Below are 15,225 nucleotides of genomic sequence, written 5' to 3'. Positions count from 1 at the left end.
ACAAAATAGGGATATCCTTAAGAGATGCTTGGAGCTGTTGGTGCAAGCTGAAAGCACACATCTGAGAAGCAGCAGAGGTTGGATGAGGACTGGAGTTTCTCAGGCTTTTCCTAGCAACACCTGGGCCCCAGCACTACAAGTAGTGTCTGCAGAATTCATAGAGGGAACAGCACTGTCTCTTCCCAGAGACCAATCTGACTTCCTTCAGCAAATATTTATTGAGTGCTTATATGCCAGGCCCTGAGCTAGGTGAGGGGTGTGGAGATGAGGTTCCTGCCCCATAGTGCTTACAACTGGGGCAGTTGTAAAATTCTGACCAGTTCCAAATTCAAGCCCATTCAGGTTTTGATTCAACCTGATCAAAGTCCTCTGTAGTCCAGATGATCTTATGATAGAAGAAATTACTTACAGTAAACATCTCTTGAGGAGAGCAAAACCCAAAGAGAACAAATCCCTAAGCCAGGGTGTATACAGACATCCGGCATGTGTTTTGCAGATAGAGGGGCAGGTACAGCCGTGCACTCCTGCAGACAGGACCAGAAGAGGAGCCCAATGCCTTGACATCTAAAATGCCAGAAGAGTGGAATCACAGAGGAACCCTGTTGACATTTAAATCCTAGGACAAGATTTGGTTCTGTAATATTAAGACAAACGTTTTCATATCCGCAAGCTCAGCTTTGAAATACTGGGTGCGGGGGGGTGGGGTGGAATCAGCCACATGCAAGAAACTGGCACACAGCCCAAGGAACTACTCACACTCTATAAGGTGGAAGTGACATAGGTCACGTGTACAGTGCCTTCTCCGCCAGTCTCCGCTGCTGAGCTTGCTAATGGAACCATGAGGACTTAGAAATACTACCTACTTATTGAGAAGCCCAAGCCAACCTTCAGTACAGCCCGAGAATGTAATAAGTACTTCAAACTATTCACCCATTGATATTTGTGTCTGCGTGAACTTTTTACCTTTAAGGACGTTGTCCTGCTTTTGACAGTGAGAGGAGGAGTACTACACTCCATATCTAACTGCAAGTGAACAGTGGTGTTTCCTTTCCAAATAGCTCTGCTCTGTTCACAGAACTCACCTTCCACTCTGCAGAGACCACAGGCACTCCAAAGAACTTGGGTCGTGATGGGCTCTGGAGGGTTGGTTAGTCTGCCTTTGTAGATGGGTTTTCTACTACCAGCAGGACCTGGCCCAAACAGCCTTTTATGTGTTGGTGCTGCATACCCCAATCTAAGAATGAAGGCAAATATCACATACTACACAAAGCATAATCTTTATATGTATGACAACACCCATTGCACTGTGGATGGGTACGGCAATCTATGTAACTACTGCTGCTCTCCAGCTGTTTCTGTTGTGCTTTCACCACCAGCTATCAGATCATGCTGGACTGCTGGCACAAAGACCCAAAAGAAAGGCCAAGATTTGCAGAACTTGTGGAAAAACTAGGCGATTTGCTTCAAGCAAACGTACAACAGGTAAAGCTAAATTTATCTAGAATATCAGAAGGCCAAATGCCTTTGAATGTAAGTCGAGGGGGTGTTTTATTTGTCTGTTATTATTTTATTTGCTATTAATAGCTGAGATCATCTGTGAAAAAAATGTGTGTGTGTGTATGTGTGTGTGTATATGTATGCAGAAATATCTTCCCAAAACACAACCAAGATTGTGGAAATGACATAATTGAAGCTGACGTAATGTTTCACAGAAATAGGCTGAGGTAGAAATTTCTGCAATTAGAGCTCTGTCTTTGGTATTTTAGGATGGTAAAGATTATATCCCACTAAATGCCATACTGACAAGAAATAGTGGGTTTACATACTCAACTCCTGCCTTCTCTGAGGACTTCTTCAAGGAAGATATTTCAGCTCCAAAGTTTAATTCAGGAAGTTCTGATAATGTCAGGTAAGATTTCTTTCTTTTTCCAACTTTATATTATAAAATTTTCAAACATACAAAAAAAAAGCCCACCTCCTAAATTCAACCGTAGTTAACATTTGGCTGGTTTTATACTCTATGCGTGTGTGTGCACTTTTCTTTTTGCTAACCCATTTGAAAGAGAGCTTAAGGCATTATGACACTTTACCTCTAAATTGGTATACTTCTTATAAGAAGGACATTCTCCTGTGTAACCATACCAAAATTGTCGTACCAAAGAAACTGATAAGTCCTTATTATTAAATATTCACATTTCCATAATTTTCCCCAGATGTCTTTAATAGGTTTTTTAAAAAAAATAGAAAAAAGGCAGGATCTAATCAAGAATAACACATTGTATTTTCTTTAGTTTCTTTAGTCTATCTTATTCTAGAATAATTCCTCCATCCTTTTTTTCAATGACATTGACCTTTTTCATGAGACCTTAGATAAAACTAAACAAACTGGGTTTTTTTTTCTTACCTGACAAACTAACATATCTCTCATTACTGCAGAGGAATTTGGAGAAGGGGTAAGGGAAGAAGTAGTTATTGAGTGCCCCCACTGGGCACTGGAGGGGATCAGCACTTCAATACTAATGGTTACATGTGTACCACACACGTTCAGTACTAACGGCTACATGTGTATCACACACATCCAGTACTAAGGTTACATGTATATTACAGGCATTCAGTACTAATGGTTACACATGTATCACATGTCAGTACTAATGGTTATACATGTATCACACGTCAGTACTAACAGTTACATGTGTATCACACACATCATTACTAATGGTTACACGTGTTGCACACGTCAGTACTAATGATTACACGTGTATCACACACATTCAGTACTAATGGTTACACAGACACATGCTGTGTGTGTTCTGGCACCATGCTAGGCTCTTTGCACACATCAATCTCTTTAACGATCAAAACATGCTATGAAGTAGATATTATTATTCTTCTTATACAAATGGAGACATTGAGCCTCCAAGGAGGATAGCTTGCCAAAATTGCGTAGCTAGAAAGTGGCAGAATAGAGTTTCTAACCCAGGTGTTCTGACTCTCTCTCCCTGTTCCCATGCAGTCGGGACTCTTTTTAGGACTTTTAGACTGTCCTTCGACCATCTTCATCTGCAGGAGGCACAACCCTAGGGCTTTGACATCAGTTTAGCCAAACTTGGCAGATGACCAGGGATGGCATGGGAGGAGCTGCAACAGTCTGAAAAGAGTGATAGCCATCTATGATAGGCCTAGAAGTCCAGTGGCCAGCCCAGACTTATGGTAATGGGTTACAGGTCAGTGACACTGCTCATACTTCACAACCAGCCCAAGAGGCTGTAACAGACGAGTCATCCATTTTTTAAAGATGAGAAAACTAGTTTGGATTAAATAAATTAGCAGGGTCCAATTGGGTCAGAGATGAGGGAGGGAAATGTCAAAGTTATTTGAGCCCTTTCAGTATGTTGCCTAGCCTTAGGCTCAATAGGGAGCTTGCCTAAAAAATTGGGCCTTGCAGATGGTGACAGGGTAAAGACTGAAAAACTCAATCAATAGGTGAACTTGCTTTATGAGTAACCATATAGTAGATATCGCTGATGGTCTTTCCTAACTGTCAACAAAAGGTCAGTAGGTAGTTACAGGGAAATCACACAAATACTACCCATTTCTTCCAATCTGTAATCACAGAACAGAATATATAAGACTAGCCCTCGTACTTGATTATGCCATTAAATCAGCTGTGTCATCTTAACAGGTCTTTTCACATCCTTTTAGAAGTAGGCGGCTATTCATGATAAAGTCATATCGCTTCTCTGGGCATCATTTCTCTCCTTTGTAATGTAGGGTGTTTAGACCAGATGATGACTTAGGTCTCTTCTAGGCCTGACATTTTCTGATTCCACAGGGACCAGAGGCCTAACCACTCCTGAGTCTCTCCAGGGTCCCTCTGGGGTTTTGCTCAAAACCATGCAATGTGGATTAACAACCATGAGAGGAAGTAGCATCACTGTCAGGATTCCTAGGCGGACAAAAGAGGGGAATTTCAGCCTCAGGTGGAGTGAGGAGATTCCTTCTGGGATTTTGGTTCATCTTAGGTGGGATACAGTGCCCATGGTCTCCTGACTAATCAAAGCTGGATGCATTTTCCTGTCTTGATTATTCTTTCTGCCTCTTCATTAGATACGTAAATGCTTTCAATTTCATGAGCTTGGAAAGAATCAAAACCTTTGAAGAACTATCACCAAATGCCACCTCCATGCTTGATGTAAGTAATGGAATTAACCTACTCAGTGCACCCTGGCAGGACTCCTTGCCAGACTCCATGCAAACACAAACTCCAGTGTTCTGGTGGCTTTTGGTCAACGGGGGGCCAGTAATCAGTGGGGACCAAAATGACAATTTCCCGGGGACTGACAACAAGACTTAGCTTTACAAAGCTAATTTGAAAGTGGGTAATTCTGTAGTTTGAAGATGACCCAGAATTCACTCTAGAGTCCAAATCTTTGGTCATAATTTAGTCTCTTAGGAAATTTCATTGTGTGTTTCTAAGCTTCTTGCCTATCGATGATGGAAACTTTCTTTCAGAGTAATAGAGGAACTCAAAGCTATATGAGTGGCTGGGCCTTCATGATGTCACAGAGAGCTCTCTCTTAAGAGCAGCCTTTGAGATCCTGGAAGAAGTCTACCTAGGTCTTATGCTCCTTCCCACTAAGGTTCTAGAGGCTGAACAGCCATGTTTCTACCCAGCCACACTGGGAGAAGCAACCCAGTACAGTCTGGCAAACAAGAGGCCTCAACCAGCTTATCTCTTTAAAGATCTGCGACATGGCATTGAGAGAATAAAGAGAGGAGGGGAGGACTGGGCAAGAGTACACCTCTGGTATCACAGACCCTCACGCTCAAAGTGTGATCTCCAGACAAGCACTGTTGCTGCTAAGTGGGCTGGAAATGCCGAATTGCAGGACCCACCCCCACTCAGTGAGTCAGACTCTGCATTGTCACAAGATCCCCAGGGAATTCATGTGCAATTAAATTTGAAAAGTGCTGGTGATGACGATGTCCCATAGAGGGCCTGGAAAACCACCTGCAGAGTGAAGGTGATGACCGCAAACAGTGTGAGACGTAGCACCTGTTAGTGCCATTGAGTCAACTCCGACTCCTAGTGATACCGAGCAATGGGCTTGCTCTGCTTGCCTCGATCTGAGCCAATTAATAACGAGTTAGGGATTGAGAAAGGAAGTTTTCATTCCATTAGCCAGCATAATTGGGAATATGGGAGACTGTCTCAAAAAAACCATCTTCAAAAATTACAGAATCTTGAGGTAGTTATATAGGGGAAAATGGGCAGTAAGGAAGGGGTTTCCTTCAGGCATTACGGACTCCAGGGTCTTTTATTGTTCCATTCTTCTGTCAGCTGTGTTGGATACCTTGTAGGTGTGCTTCCTGCCTGTGGTCAGTGTGTTCCTGGAGAGAAACTCATAGAACAAAGTTTTAATTTATCACGCTATTGGGGAGTACATACGTAAGTGGAGGCCATAAATCAGGAGAGTATGTGAACATTTTTGGAGTACATGCAGAGCAGCGAGTAGTCACACAGAGGAGGGGCTGGGGCCATTTAGTGTAACAAGATAGCCTCACTTATGCTCACTTACACTAGCAACCCTGTGGACAGCAGAGCGGAACCCTGCCTGGTCTTTTTGCACCATACTCTCACCTTTCAGCACTACATCAGACAATGCTCCTCTGCGATTCAGAGGGTTTTCATGGTCGGTTTTTCCGAAGTGGGTGGCTAGATCTGTCTTCTTAGTCTGTTTTAGTCTGTCAGCTCTGCTGAAACCTGTCCACCATGGGTGACCCTGATGGGATTTGAAATACCTGTGGTGTAGCTTTCAGTATCACAGCAACACACAGCCACCACAGTATGACAATCAACAGATGGGTGATAAAGAGGAAAAGATGATTTAAACATTTAGAAACATTACAAATAAGCTGGAGAATACAAAGGTAAAGTAGCTAGAAATTTTGTTTTGCTGCATAGTTACATTGGTTTTTTAAGTCCAAGAAAACGATACTGAGCAAAACATGGAAGATTTCTCTCAACCTTAACCCTCCCTAATATAGTAGGGAACTATGACAGCTTGTTTGCTTGCTTAGGCTTGTTTACTGATAATTAAGGACATGAACATAGTCCAGTAAGAGACTCAAAGGGTGGCAGGAATGTAGTGCAGAATCCACTTACTAGAATTGCTGTATTAACAGGGTAATGGGGAGTCTGCATAAAACTTGAAATTAAAGATGAATCAACGAGGAAATAGAATTACTGGAAACCATGACCAAGAAGGGCCTGAAAATTCCATAGAATCTTCAAGAAAAAAAATTAAACCCTGTCTTTATAATTTCTCAGAATTTTTGCATATCATGGCCACCAAATAACAGCATACCCATAGCCAATAGTCATCTGCTAAAATTAGTTTTAATATATTTATGCAATAATTTGCATAAAAGTTTACTATGAAAAATGTTCACCTGTTACCTGCAGTTTTCCCTTCTGCTTAAATTTATTTTATTTACCTTCAGGAAGAAGGGCCTCAAAGTCACTGGAAATAGGCATTTCTTACAACTGACCAAGTTTAGACTTGCCAATTTGGAGAAACTGCTTTGTCTTAATAGGCAGGGATTGTGGAAGGTTAGGACAGAGCCTGGAGTGACTTCAGACGTGCATCCCAGTATCATCCCCCAGGCTTGGCATGGGCCCCTCTGGGTCAAGAAGTGTAACCTTTTTCCTTCTTCCTTGCCAGGATTACCAGGTGGACAGTAGCACTCTGCTGGCCTCCCCCTTGCTGAAGCGCTTCACCTGGACTGAGAGCAAACCCAAGGCCTCACTAAAGATTGAGTAAGGAAGCTGGGTCTCTTTTCTATGATCAGTTGATGGAGAAGGGTGAAGGAAGATGCTGGCTAAGACAGTTAATGGGGATATTTGAGGGCTACTTGCCGTCTTCAACTGTAGTGTTCAGGCATTGCAGGAGAGTACTTTTTTCCCCAGAAGGGCAAGAAAGAGGGCATAAAATTGGATATATGAGCATCAAGCTCTGAGACTGAAGACTAGGGTTTAAGAAGAGAAAACATGCAGAAAATTCCAGCAAAGACAGGCAGTCCAAACACATGAAGCCTCAGATGAAAGGAGCCTGATATGCCCATCTGTGAACATTGGTGGAGACATGCTTATGGGGGCAGGGCGAGAATGCTCACCCATTATTATACCCTGGGCTGGCAGTGTTTGTACAAGGGTCACAGTACTATTTTCCAGTCCTCAGACATGCCATCCTGAGAACCCAACCCTTGCAAATGAAGGCTTGCTTCCTGTTTGATCCTGGCACTCCTCCCTCCGTAAAGTGGCCTCAACAACTATTGTCAGAATTACTTAGGCTCTTGCTTTATACCCCACTGGCCCTGCACATCACTTCAGCTTCCCTAATACTGGTCTTTACCTAGGAATAGTGCTGGACAGGGAAAGGCTGGGACTATCAGGCATTCCTTCTTTTCCTGGTTCAGGGGCCTGCCTGTCTCACCCAAAGGCAGAACCTGCTCCTCCTTCATCTAAATCAGGGGTCAGCAGACTTTTTCTTAAAAGGCCAGGTAGTAAACAACTACTCAATTCTGCCATCATGGTATAAAAGCAGCCCATCAACAATAATAAGCAAGGTGTGGCTGTGTTCCAATAAACTCTAGTTACAAAAACAGATGGCTATGGCCAATGAGCACTTGAAAAGATGCTTAAACCTCATTAGTCATCAGGGAAATGCAAATCAAAAGCACAATGAGATACCACTTCACACCCACTAGGATGGCTAGAATCAAAAAGTAAGTGTTGGCGAGTATATGGAGAAATTAGAACCCTTGTACACTGCTGGTGGGAATGTAAAATGGTGTGGCCACCTTGAAAAACAGTCTAGCAGTTCTTCAAAGGGTTAAATAGAATTACTCTATGACCCAGCAATTCCACTCCTTAGGTAATATACCCAACAGAAATGAAAACTTATGCCCACACAAAAGCTTGCACACAAATGTTGATAGCAGCATTACTTATAATAACCAAAAGTAGAAACAACTCAAATGTCCATCAATTGATGAGTGGATAAATAAAATGCGGTATATCCATACAATAGAACATTATTTGTCAATAAAAAGAATGAAGTACTGATATGTGCTATAACATGGATGAACCTTGAGAACATTGTTAAGTAAAAGAAGCCAGTCATAAACCACCATATATTGTATGATTCCGTTTATAGGAAATGCCCAGAATAGGCAAATCTATAGAGACAGAAAGCAGATGAGTGGTCGTCTAGGGCTGGGGGTGGGAGGTGTGGGAAGAAGGAGTGACTGGGTATCCTAATGGGTATGGGTTTGAGGGGGATGATGAAAATGTTCTAAAATTGATTGTGGTAATAGTTGCACCATCTGTGAATATACTAAAAACCATTGACCTATACACTTTAAATAGGTGAATTGTATAGTATGTAAATTATATCTCAATAAAGCTGTCATTTAAAAAAAAATGAACAGGTGACCAGCCCACCAGCTGTAGTTTGCTGACTCTTATCTAAATCAAAGGACGGCAACAAAGGCCTCTAAGTGACATAGCACGATTCGTCAACCACGAGTCAATTCGAAGGGTAGGAACATTTCCAGGCAAACATCTGCATATTTGTTTCCTTTTACATGAGTACAATGATGGTAACAGAGCTGAGTCCCCTCAGAGTGTAGCAGACTAGAGGACACTGACAACGAATGAGTAGATAAGGAGAAAAAGCAGGATACCATGATCTTTTGTTTCCCAGTTTGGAACACTTCAGAAAATGAGTGGCCACTTGTATCTAGATCTTTGTAAAGAAAAGAAAACCATAAATTGCATCCTGTACTCTGTGACCAAAAATATCGAACCTGGATCAAATGCTTGACGTGCTAGTCCAGAACCAATCTAACTAATATGGTGGTGCACAAGGTTTTCTCATTCTCATCCCAGCTATTGAAAAAAAAAAAAAATCAAACAAACATGGAAGGACAAGAGAAGCTTTTTTCTTCCTCGTGTATCTGTCTTAGGCTGGATGTAACATATAGAACCCAGAAGCAAGTTTCTTCACCTTTGAGCCTGCTAGTGATATACAGTCCCATAACTTAAAAGTTTTGTCTTCAAGAACACGAACATGATAGACAACTGTACTAACATCTTGGAAGACGCTCTGTTAGTTTCTTGAGGCTGTTGTAACAAATTGCCACAAACCCGGTGGCTTAAAACAAGAGAAATTTATGCTCTTGCAGTTCTGGAGGCCAGAAGTCCAAAATTAAGGTGTTGGCAGGGCCTGCGTTCCCTCTGGAGACTGTCGGGGGATGAGGGGGAATCTCCCTCTGCCCTTTTCCTTAAGGTTCTTATGGCTGGCCAAATAATTAACAAACAAGACAGGTTAACAGGAGAAAATAATACCAAGTTTAATAACATGTATACATGGGAGAAAGCAGGGACACTGCGTTTCTCAACACAATAGCAGAAATTCTCATCTTAAATACCATGTTCAGCCAATGACAAAGGAGGATTTTGGGGGTGGGGGGAGTCAGTTACAGGAGATTACCACTAAAGCACAGTAAACAAGAGTAAGGTTATTATGTAGATTTAAGGCCTCACCTTCCACATTGATAAGCCTCTAGAAATGAGGCCATCCCCCCCTCTTCCCAAAACAGAGAGGGAGATAGCTTTACAAATGGAGATTTCCCTTATAAATGTAAATGTTTGTCTGGCAGCTCCTTGCAGGGTCATCCAGAGAATGTGGCCAGAGAGACAGAACTTCTGATAAGATGGGCTTGTTGGTACCTTTTCTATTGTAACCTCTATCCTACATTATCTTTACAGCCATCATGATAAATCTGTTCCAGGAAGGAGCCACCATGTCAAATTCTTTAGGCAGTTAGTGGGGGAGGTCAGAGAAAATAATCAAGGTAAAGAGATAGATTTTAGGGTGACCAAATCTTGATCTCCCACAAGACTCTGGGGGAGAATCTTTCCTTGTTTCTTCAGCTTCTGGTGTCTCTAGGCATTCCTTGGCTTGTGGCCACATTTCTCCACTCCACCTTCACATCAGCTCCTTCTGTGTACAGTTGTGGATCTCCCTCTGCCTCTCTTATAAGGATATCTGTTATTGGATTTAGGGCCCAACCTGGATAATTCAGGCTAAGCTCCTCCCCTGAACATCCTTAGCTTAATCACATCTTTTGCCATATACGGTAATAGTCAATCTTTTGCCATGTAAGGTGCTATTCACAGGTTCCAGGGATTGACATCAGTGTATTTTAGGGGTGGAGCATTTTTCAGCCTACCACGGTGGCTAACTGACCCAAGAGTAGGGGAGGGCTCCACTTAAGTCATGGAGTTATTTGCCACCTGGAATTAAGGATTTGCATTATCTAATCACACACTCCACCCCTCAGCCAGTGGAATGCATCTTTCTGCCCAGTGACACCAAGCTGGTAGTAGAGGCAGTGTGCATGCAGAACGAAGAGAATCTGACCTGAGATTGAGATGGGACTCAATAACCATTAACTCTAGGACAGTTATGAACAAATGACCCACTAAGAAAGAGTGGACTTTAGGGTTTGTTTTCAAGAAACAAATTTTGTACACCTGATTTTTTTCTTTTTTTCCTTAGCTTGAGAGTAACCAGTAAAAGTAAGGAGTCGGGGCTCTCTGACCTCGCCAGGCCTACCTTCTGCCATTCCAGCTGTGGGCACCTCAACAGCAAGCGCAGAGTCACCTACGACAACTCGGAGCTGGAGAAGATCTCGTGCTGCTCTCCTCCCCCAGACTACAACTCGGTGGTCTTATATTCCACCCCACCTGTCTAGTTTGACATACTGCCTTACTTCTATAACCACATGTGTATTTATACCCCCAGAAAACCAGCTTTTGCCAGTATTATACATATATAAATATACACCCTTACTTTTCCACGGGAGCCAGCTGCTTTTTTGATTTTTAATAGTGCTTTTTTTTCTTTTGACTAACAAGAATGTAACCCCAGATAAATAGAGTAATAGAAGTGAAGGCCACCACCACTTAATCCTCACATTACTCAGTGTGTTAGCGAAATCCTTTCCAAGCCCAGTGACTTACCTGCTTCTACCCCAGACCTCAGGGCAGCAGCGCTTTGGATGATGTCAGCAGATGCGCTGATCAGGCGATGCAGCACGGACTCCACTGGGCCAGGAGGCAACAAGCCCTAAGCTGGCCTAAGCAATGTCTCTGGGGTCCTCTAGCAGACATGACATGTAAGGAGGAGAAGCAAAGAAGGGGGAAAGGAAGAGGAAAAGAGAGAAAACAGGACAGGGCACAAGAAAGAATTCGAGCTGTACCGTATGGGAAGGGAGTAGGAGAGCGCTATCAACACTGCCACTTCAATGGCTTCCAAAACCCTAACCTAACCGGTTCCACATTTGAGAACCCAGCCACGGAGCAGACAGGACAGAGGGATGAGGGGGTGTTTTCTGGATTCTGGCAGGCAAGAAGACATAGTTTTTAGAACTCCAAAGCAAATTTTAAAACTTTAGCTATGGGACTGGTTCTATGCCCATTCCCATACATGACACATTTTTTATTTCTAGCACTGAGGGTGGTGCTCAAATCTAAGCCCATACTGCTGCCCCCCTAGCAAGATACATTGAAAACCTACCCTGAGCAAAGTTGGCTCCGTGGCTTGATGGCCTTACATTTAGCATACTGCTCATAGTAAGCTAACTGGAATGAGTTTTGGCCTGTTAGGGTTATCTGCTGGGCTTAAAGCCACATTTTCAAAAATAATGTCAGGTTCAGTATTAATGTATAGTCAAGACACTTAGCTCATTTTTTTGGTATTAACCTGTTCTGTGCAATTAGTTATAAAAGGAAGCTAAGGAGAATGAAAATGCTGTCTTGTGGAGGGTCTTCTCTAAAACAAAACTAGGATAGAGTGAAAAAAAATATACAGCAGAGTGAAAACCCCATCTCTACACCAGCCAAACCAACTCACTGACACGGTTGGGACCCAAAGGATAGGAAGTTAATCATGTTTCCTTTTTATTTAATGGAGATTCCAGTATCTCATGACGGTCTCCTGGAAAGATGTAGAAGAGCATTAACCAATGTCTATTAAGCACTTTATGCTCCTTGAGAAAAAAAGGTGATATGTAACTTATGCAAGATATTTCTAGAATTGGGACTCAGGATATTAGTTAATGAGCCATCAATAGGAGAAAAGCCTCTTTTCCTCTGCTTTGGACCTTGCCGTGGGTCTGAGGATGACGGAAATAGGGAGACAGGGTACAAAAAGGTGCCTACTCTTCAGGGTCTAAAGACCCTGGATCTCTCAACTGGCTTTGTTTGATGCTATGTATTTAGGATGTATGCACCTTCTGAAGCCAGTCAAAGCTGGACAGGCAACAGTGAATTGCTGCTTTTGGTAGAGAAGAGTGTGCTTCCCTTTATGCATGTAACTTAATTCTGAAACCTGAAATATAAGTGATAGAAGAAGCTCTGCTTCCTTCCCTGTGTCACATTCTTGTTTCAAGATTCTTTGTATGAAGAGATGGGAGCATCGGCACATTCCAAGTGAGACAGTGGGTGCTCCAGTGGGGCTCTGCTGGAGGGGCCTCTGGCGAGCAGAGGAGTGAGTCAGGCCTCCCCACCACAACCCAAGTCCAAACAGAACCAGGCCAGGACCGGAAGAGGGGAAAAGCTTTGTTCTTCCTCTTCTTTAAAAGCACCTGTGACAGCTAGCAATAGTATAAATCAAGTAACCAAATGGAGGTTCAACAGGGAAAGTAAAAGACCTCAATCAATTCTCTAATTTTTTCAAATCAGATAAGGATCCAGCAATTAGTGGAAACAAAGAAAAACCTTAGCTATACGTATCATGTCTTGATTTCGATAACCTAATTCTTAATCATTAAGAAACCTTAGCAATACCATCTTTCCAAAAGAAAAGAAAATCTATTAGAACTATGTTAATTCAGCTTCTTCAAAGACTCATATTTGTAGCCTACATGAGCCCATCAGTCAAAAAATGTTTCCATCTGGAGTCTTAACATGAAAGGAAAAATGGAAGCTTGTGGTAATGAGTATATTTAGTTGCAAAGTCCTTGCCACAGACTGGTTCTTTAAAACAGTACTGAAAATTAAAACACTGATGGTATTATTAGCACCATTTGTCTTTTATGACAAAAATGGCTGCCACCAACAAGTGAAGAATAAGCACTTCCTTTCAGGACTTATGAGATAATGTATGTGTAACAGTGTGGGTGGAATGGGACTGAAACCATATGCAAGTCTATATGTAATTAGTCTAAGAAATGATGCTCAGACCTTAGTTTTAGCCCATGGAACAAATCTGTCCAAATCCTGAAAAATGTTACTTAGGTCTTCCAGCTATGCCTTGTTTCCCAGCCCATAAGAATGTCAAACATGAAACAGATACTTGCCAGCCCCTTTCAATTGATTAAAGGAGGGAGGAGCACACCTTTGACTGACAGTGGTAGTAACTATATGTATATATGTGTGTGTGTGTTTTGTGCATAACTATTTAAGGAAACTGGAATTTTAAAGTTACTTTTATACAAACCAAGAATATATGCTGCAGATATAAGTAAGACATAATTTTGTCCTACATCTCTAGTCACTATGAATGTATTTTGTATGCTATCTTCATATAATAAAATTAACTTCCAAAAACATCTATATACTTTCTCCCTGATTTGCTTTTATAAATGAAAAAAGGGGTCATAGGTTTCCCTGGGGGTGGGGGCCTGGTGTTCTGGGAGATCTCATTAAATACTTACCACTAAACACAGCTCAAGAAAGATACAGCAAGAAGCCCTGCTGAAGAGAGGGCAGAGCGCTTCCTATCAATACTACAAATGGCTGTTCTAAACAATCGAGACACTGCCAACAGTAAATAAAAAACACAATCACTTAGCGGTTAAGTGCGCGCTCCGCTACTGGAGGCCCAGGGTTCGGATCCCAGGCACGCACCGACGCACTGCTTCTCTGGCCATGCTGAGGCCGCGTCCCACATACAGCAACTAGAAGGATGTGCAACTATGACATACAACCATCTACTGGGCTTTGGGGGGTAAAAAAAAAGAGGAGGATTGGCAATAGATGTTAGCTCAAGGCCCATCTTCCTCAGCAAAAAGACGAGGATTAGCATGGATGTTAGCTCAGGGCCGACCCTCCTCACAAAAAAAAAAAAACAAAACACAATCAAACCAGGCAGATTGCCCAGAAAACTAAACACTAAAATGAATAATATCACAAGTAAAATGTGCAGACTGAGTGTGTGAGCTGAGTGCGAGTGAAAGTATCCCCCATTAAAAAAGAGGCAGGCTTTCCCAAACACTAATTTTCAGCTAATAAACAATTACCATAATTACGGGATGTGTGTAGGTGTGTGTATTAGAGGTTGTGTGCAGGAAACCATACAAAATAATTAAGCAAAAGCCTAAGACAAAACAGCTTCCCTAAGAAAAGTTCACTAGGCTAAATAAAATATTCTTCAATTTTGTTTTGTGAATTACATTCTAGGAAGAGAAACAATTCCAATAATCACTAATAGAGACACAATAAGTGACCAACATTGTCTTAGAAAGTGGTTATACCAACACTTTCCTAATAACATCATGAGGAAACTAGATTGGAGAGACAGTGAAAGGGAACATAGGCCTACTTTCTTTGGGACAAAGGCCAGAAAAAAGGGTAAATGACTAATCCTGTAAATCCCCTAAATTTGTGGTTAACTGAAGAGGCACTTTATCTTCAAGAATCTGAAACCCTTTAAAAATATTACTGGTTTTCATAACATAAAAGTCACTCATTTATAGGCAAATGATTTGAAGAATGCTCAAAGAATTGGTGTCACATCATAGTTTAGAAATTTTCTCATGACACTGAAAACTTACAGGACATTTGGGAATTGATTTTTTTCTTTCCCCCAGCAGAAGGATGGCCCAGTAAGGCTTACTGGACTCCTTGTTGTTAAACATATTACCAGACTTTCGGGTTTCATAGGCCAGAAAATTTTTCAAAAATACACTGGGTCCCAACACAGGACGACTAGCCTCCTATTTTTTAAACTAAGGACATTTAAGGGAGAAAAAACAAACAAACCAAAAAAACCAACTAGATGCCACTAATGTTCTATTTCTTGACCTGGGTGTGGTACACAGGTGTGTACACTTTGTGATAATTCATTGAGCTATATACACTTACCTGCAAAC

General features: G+C 41.9%; 1 protein-coding gene across 1 annotated transcript in view; it reads left to right on the top strand.

The window, feature by feature from the left end:
- FLT1 (fms related receptor tyrosine kinase 1) overlaps window positions 1-13,676 on the top strand; it is a 183,103-nt gene extending 169,427 nt beyond the window's left edge. The window contains exons 26-30 of the mRNA XM_058547936.1: window positions 1,377-1,482; window positions 1,767-1,909; window positions 4,108-4,192; window positions 6,726-6,820; window positions 10,629-13,676. Coding sequence (XP_058403919.1) covers window positions 1,377-1,482; window positions 1,767-1,909; window positions 4,108-4,192; window positions 6,726-6,820; window positions 10,629-10,824 — 625 coding nt within the window. The 3' untranslated portion in view covers window positions 10,825-13,676. The remainder of the gene's footprint in view (window positions 1-1,376; window positions 1,483-1,766; window positions 1,910-4,107; window positions 4,193-6,725; window positions 6,821-10,628) is intronic.
- Window positions 13,677-15,225: the final 1,549 nt, after the last annotated feature.

Source organism: Diceros bicornis, chromosome 9 (assembly GCF_020826845.1).
Source record: "Diceros bicornis minor isolate mBicDic1 chromosome 9, mDicBic1.mat.cur, whole genome shotgun sequence".
NCBI classification, from domain to species: domain Eukaryota; kingdom Metazoa; phylum Chordata; class Mammalia; order Perissodactyla; family Rhinocerotidae; genus Diceros; species Diceros bicornis.
The sequence above is the reverse complement of the archived record's forward strand: the minus strand, read 5'-3'. Positions and strand labels throughout refer to the sequence as shown.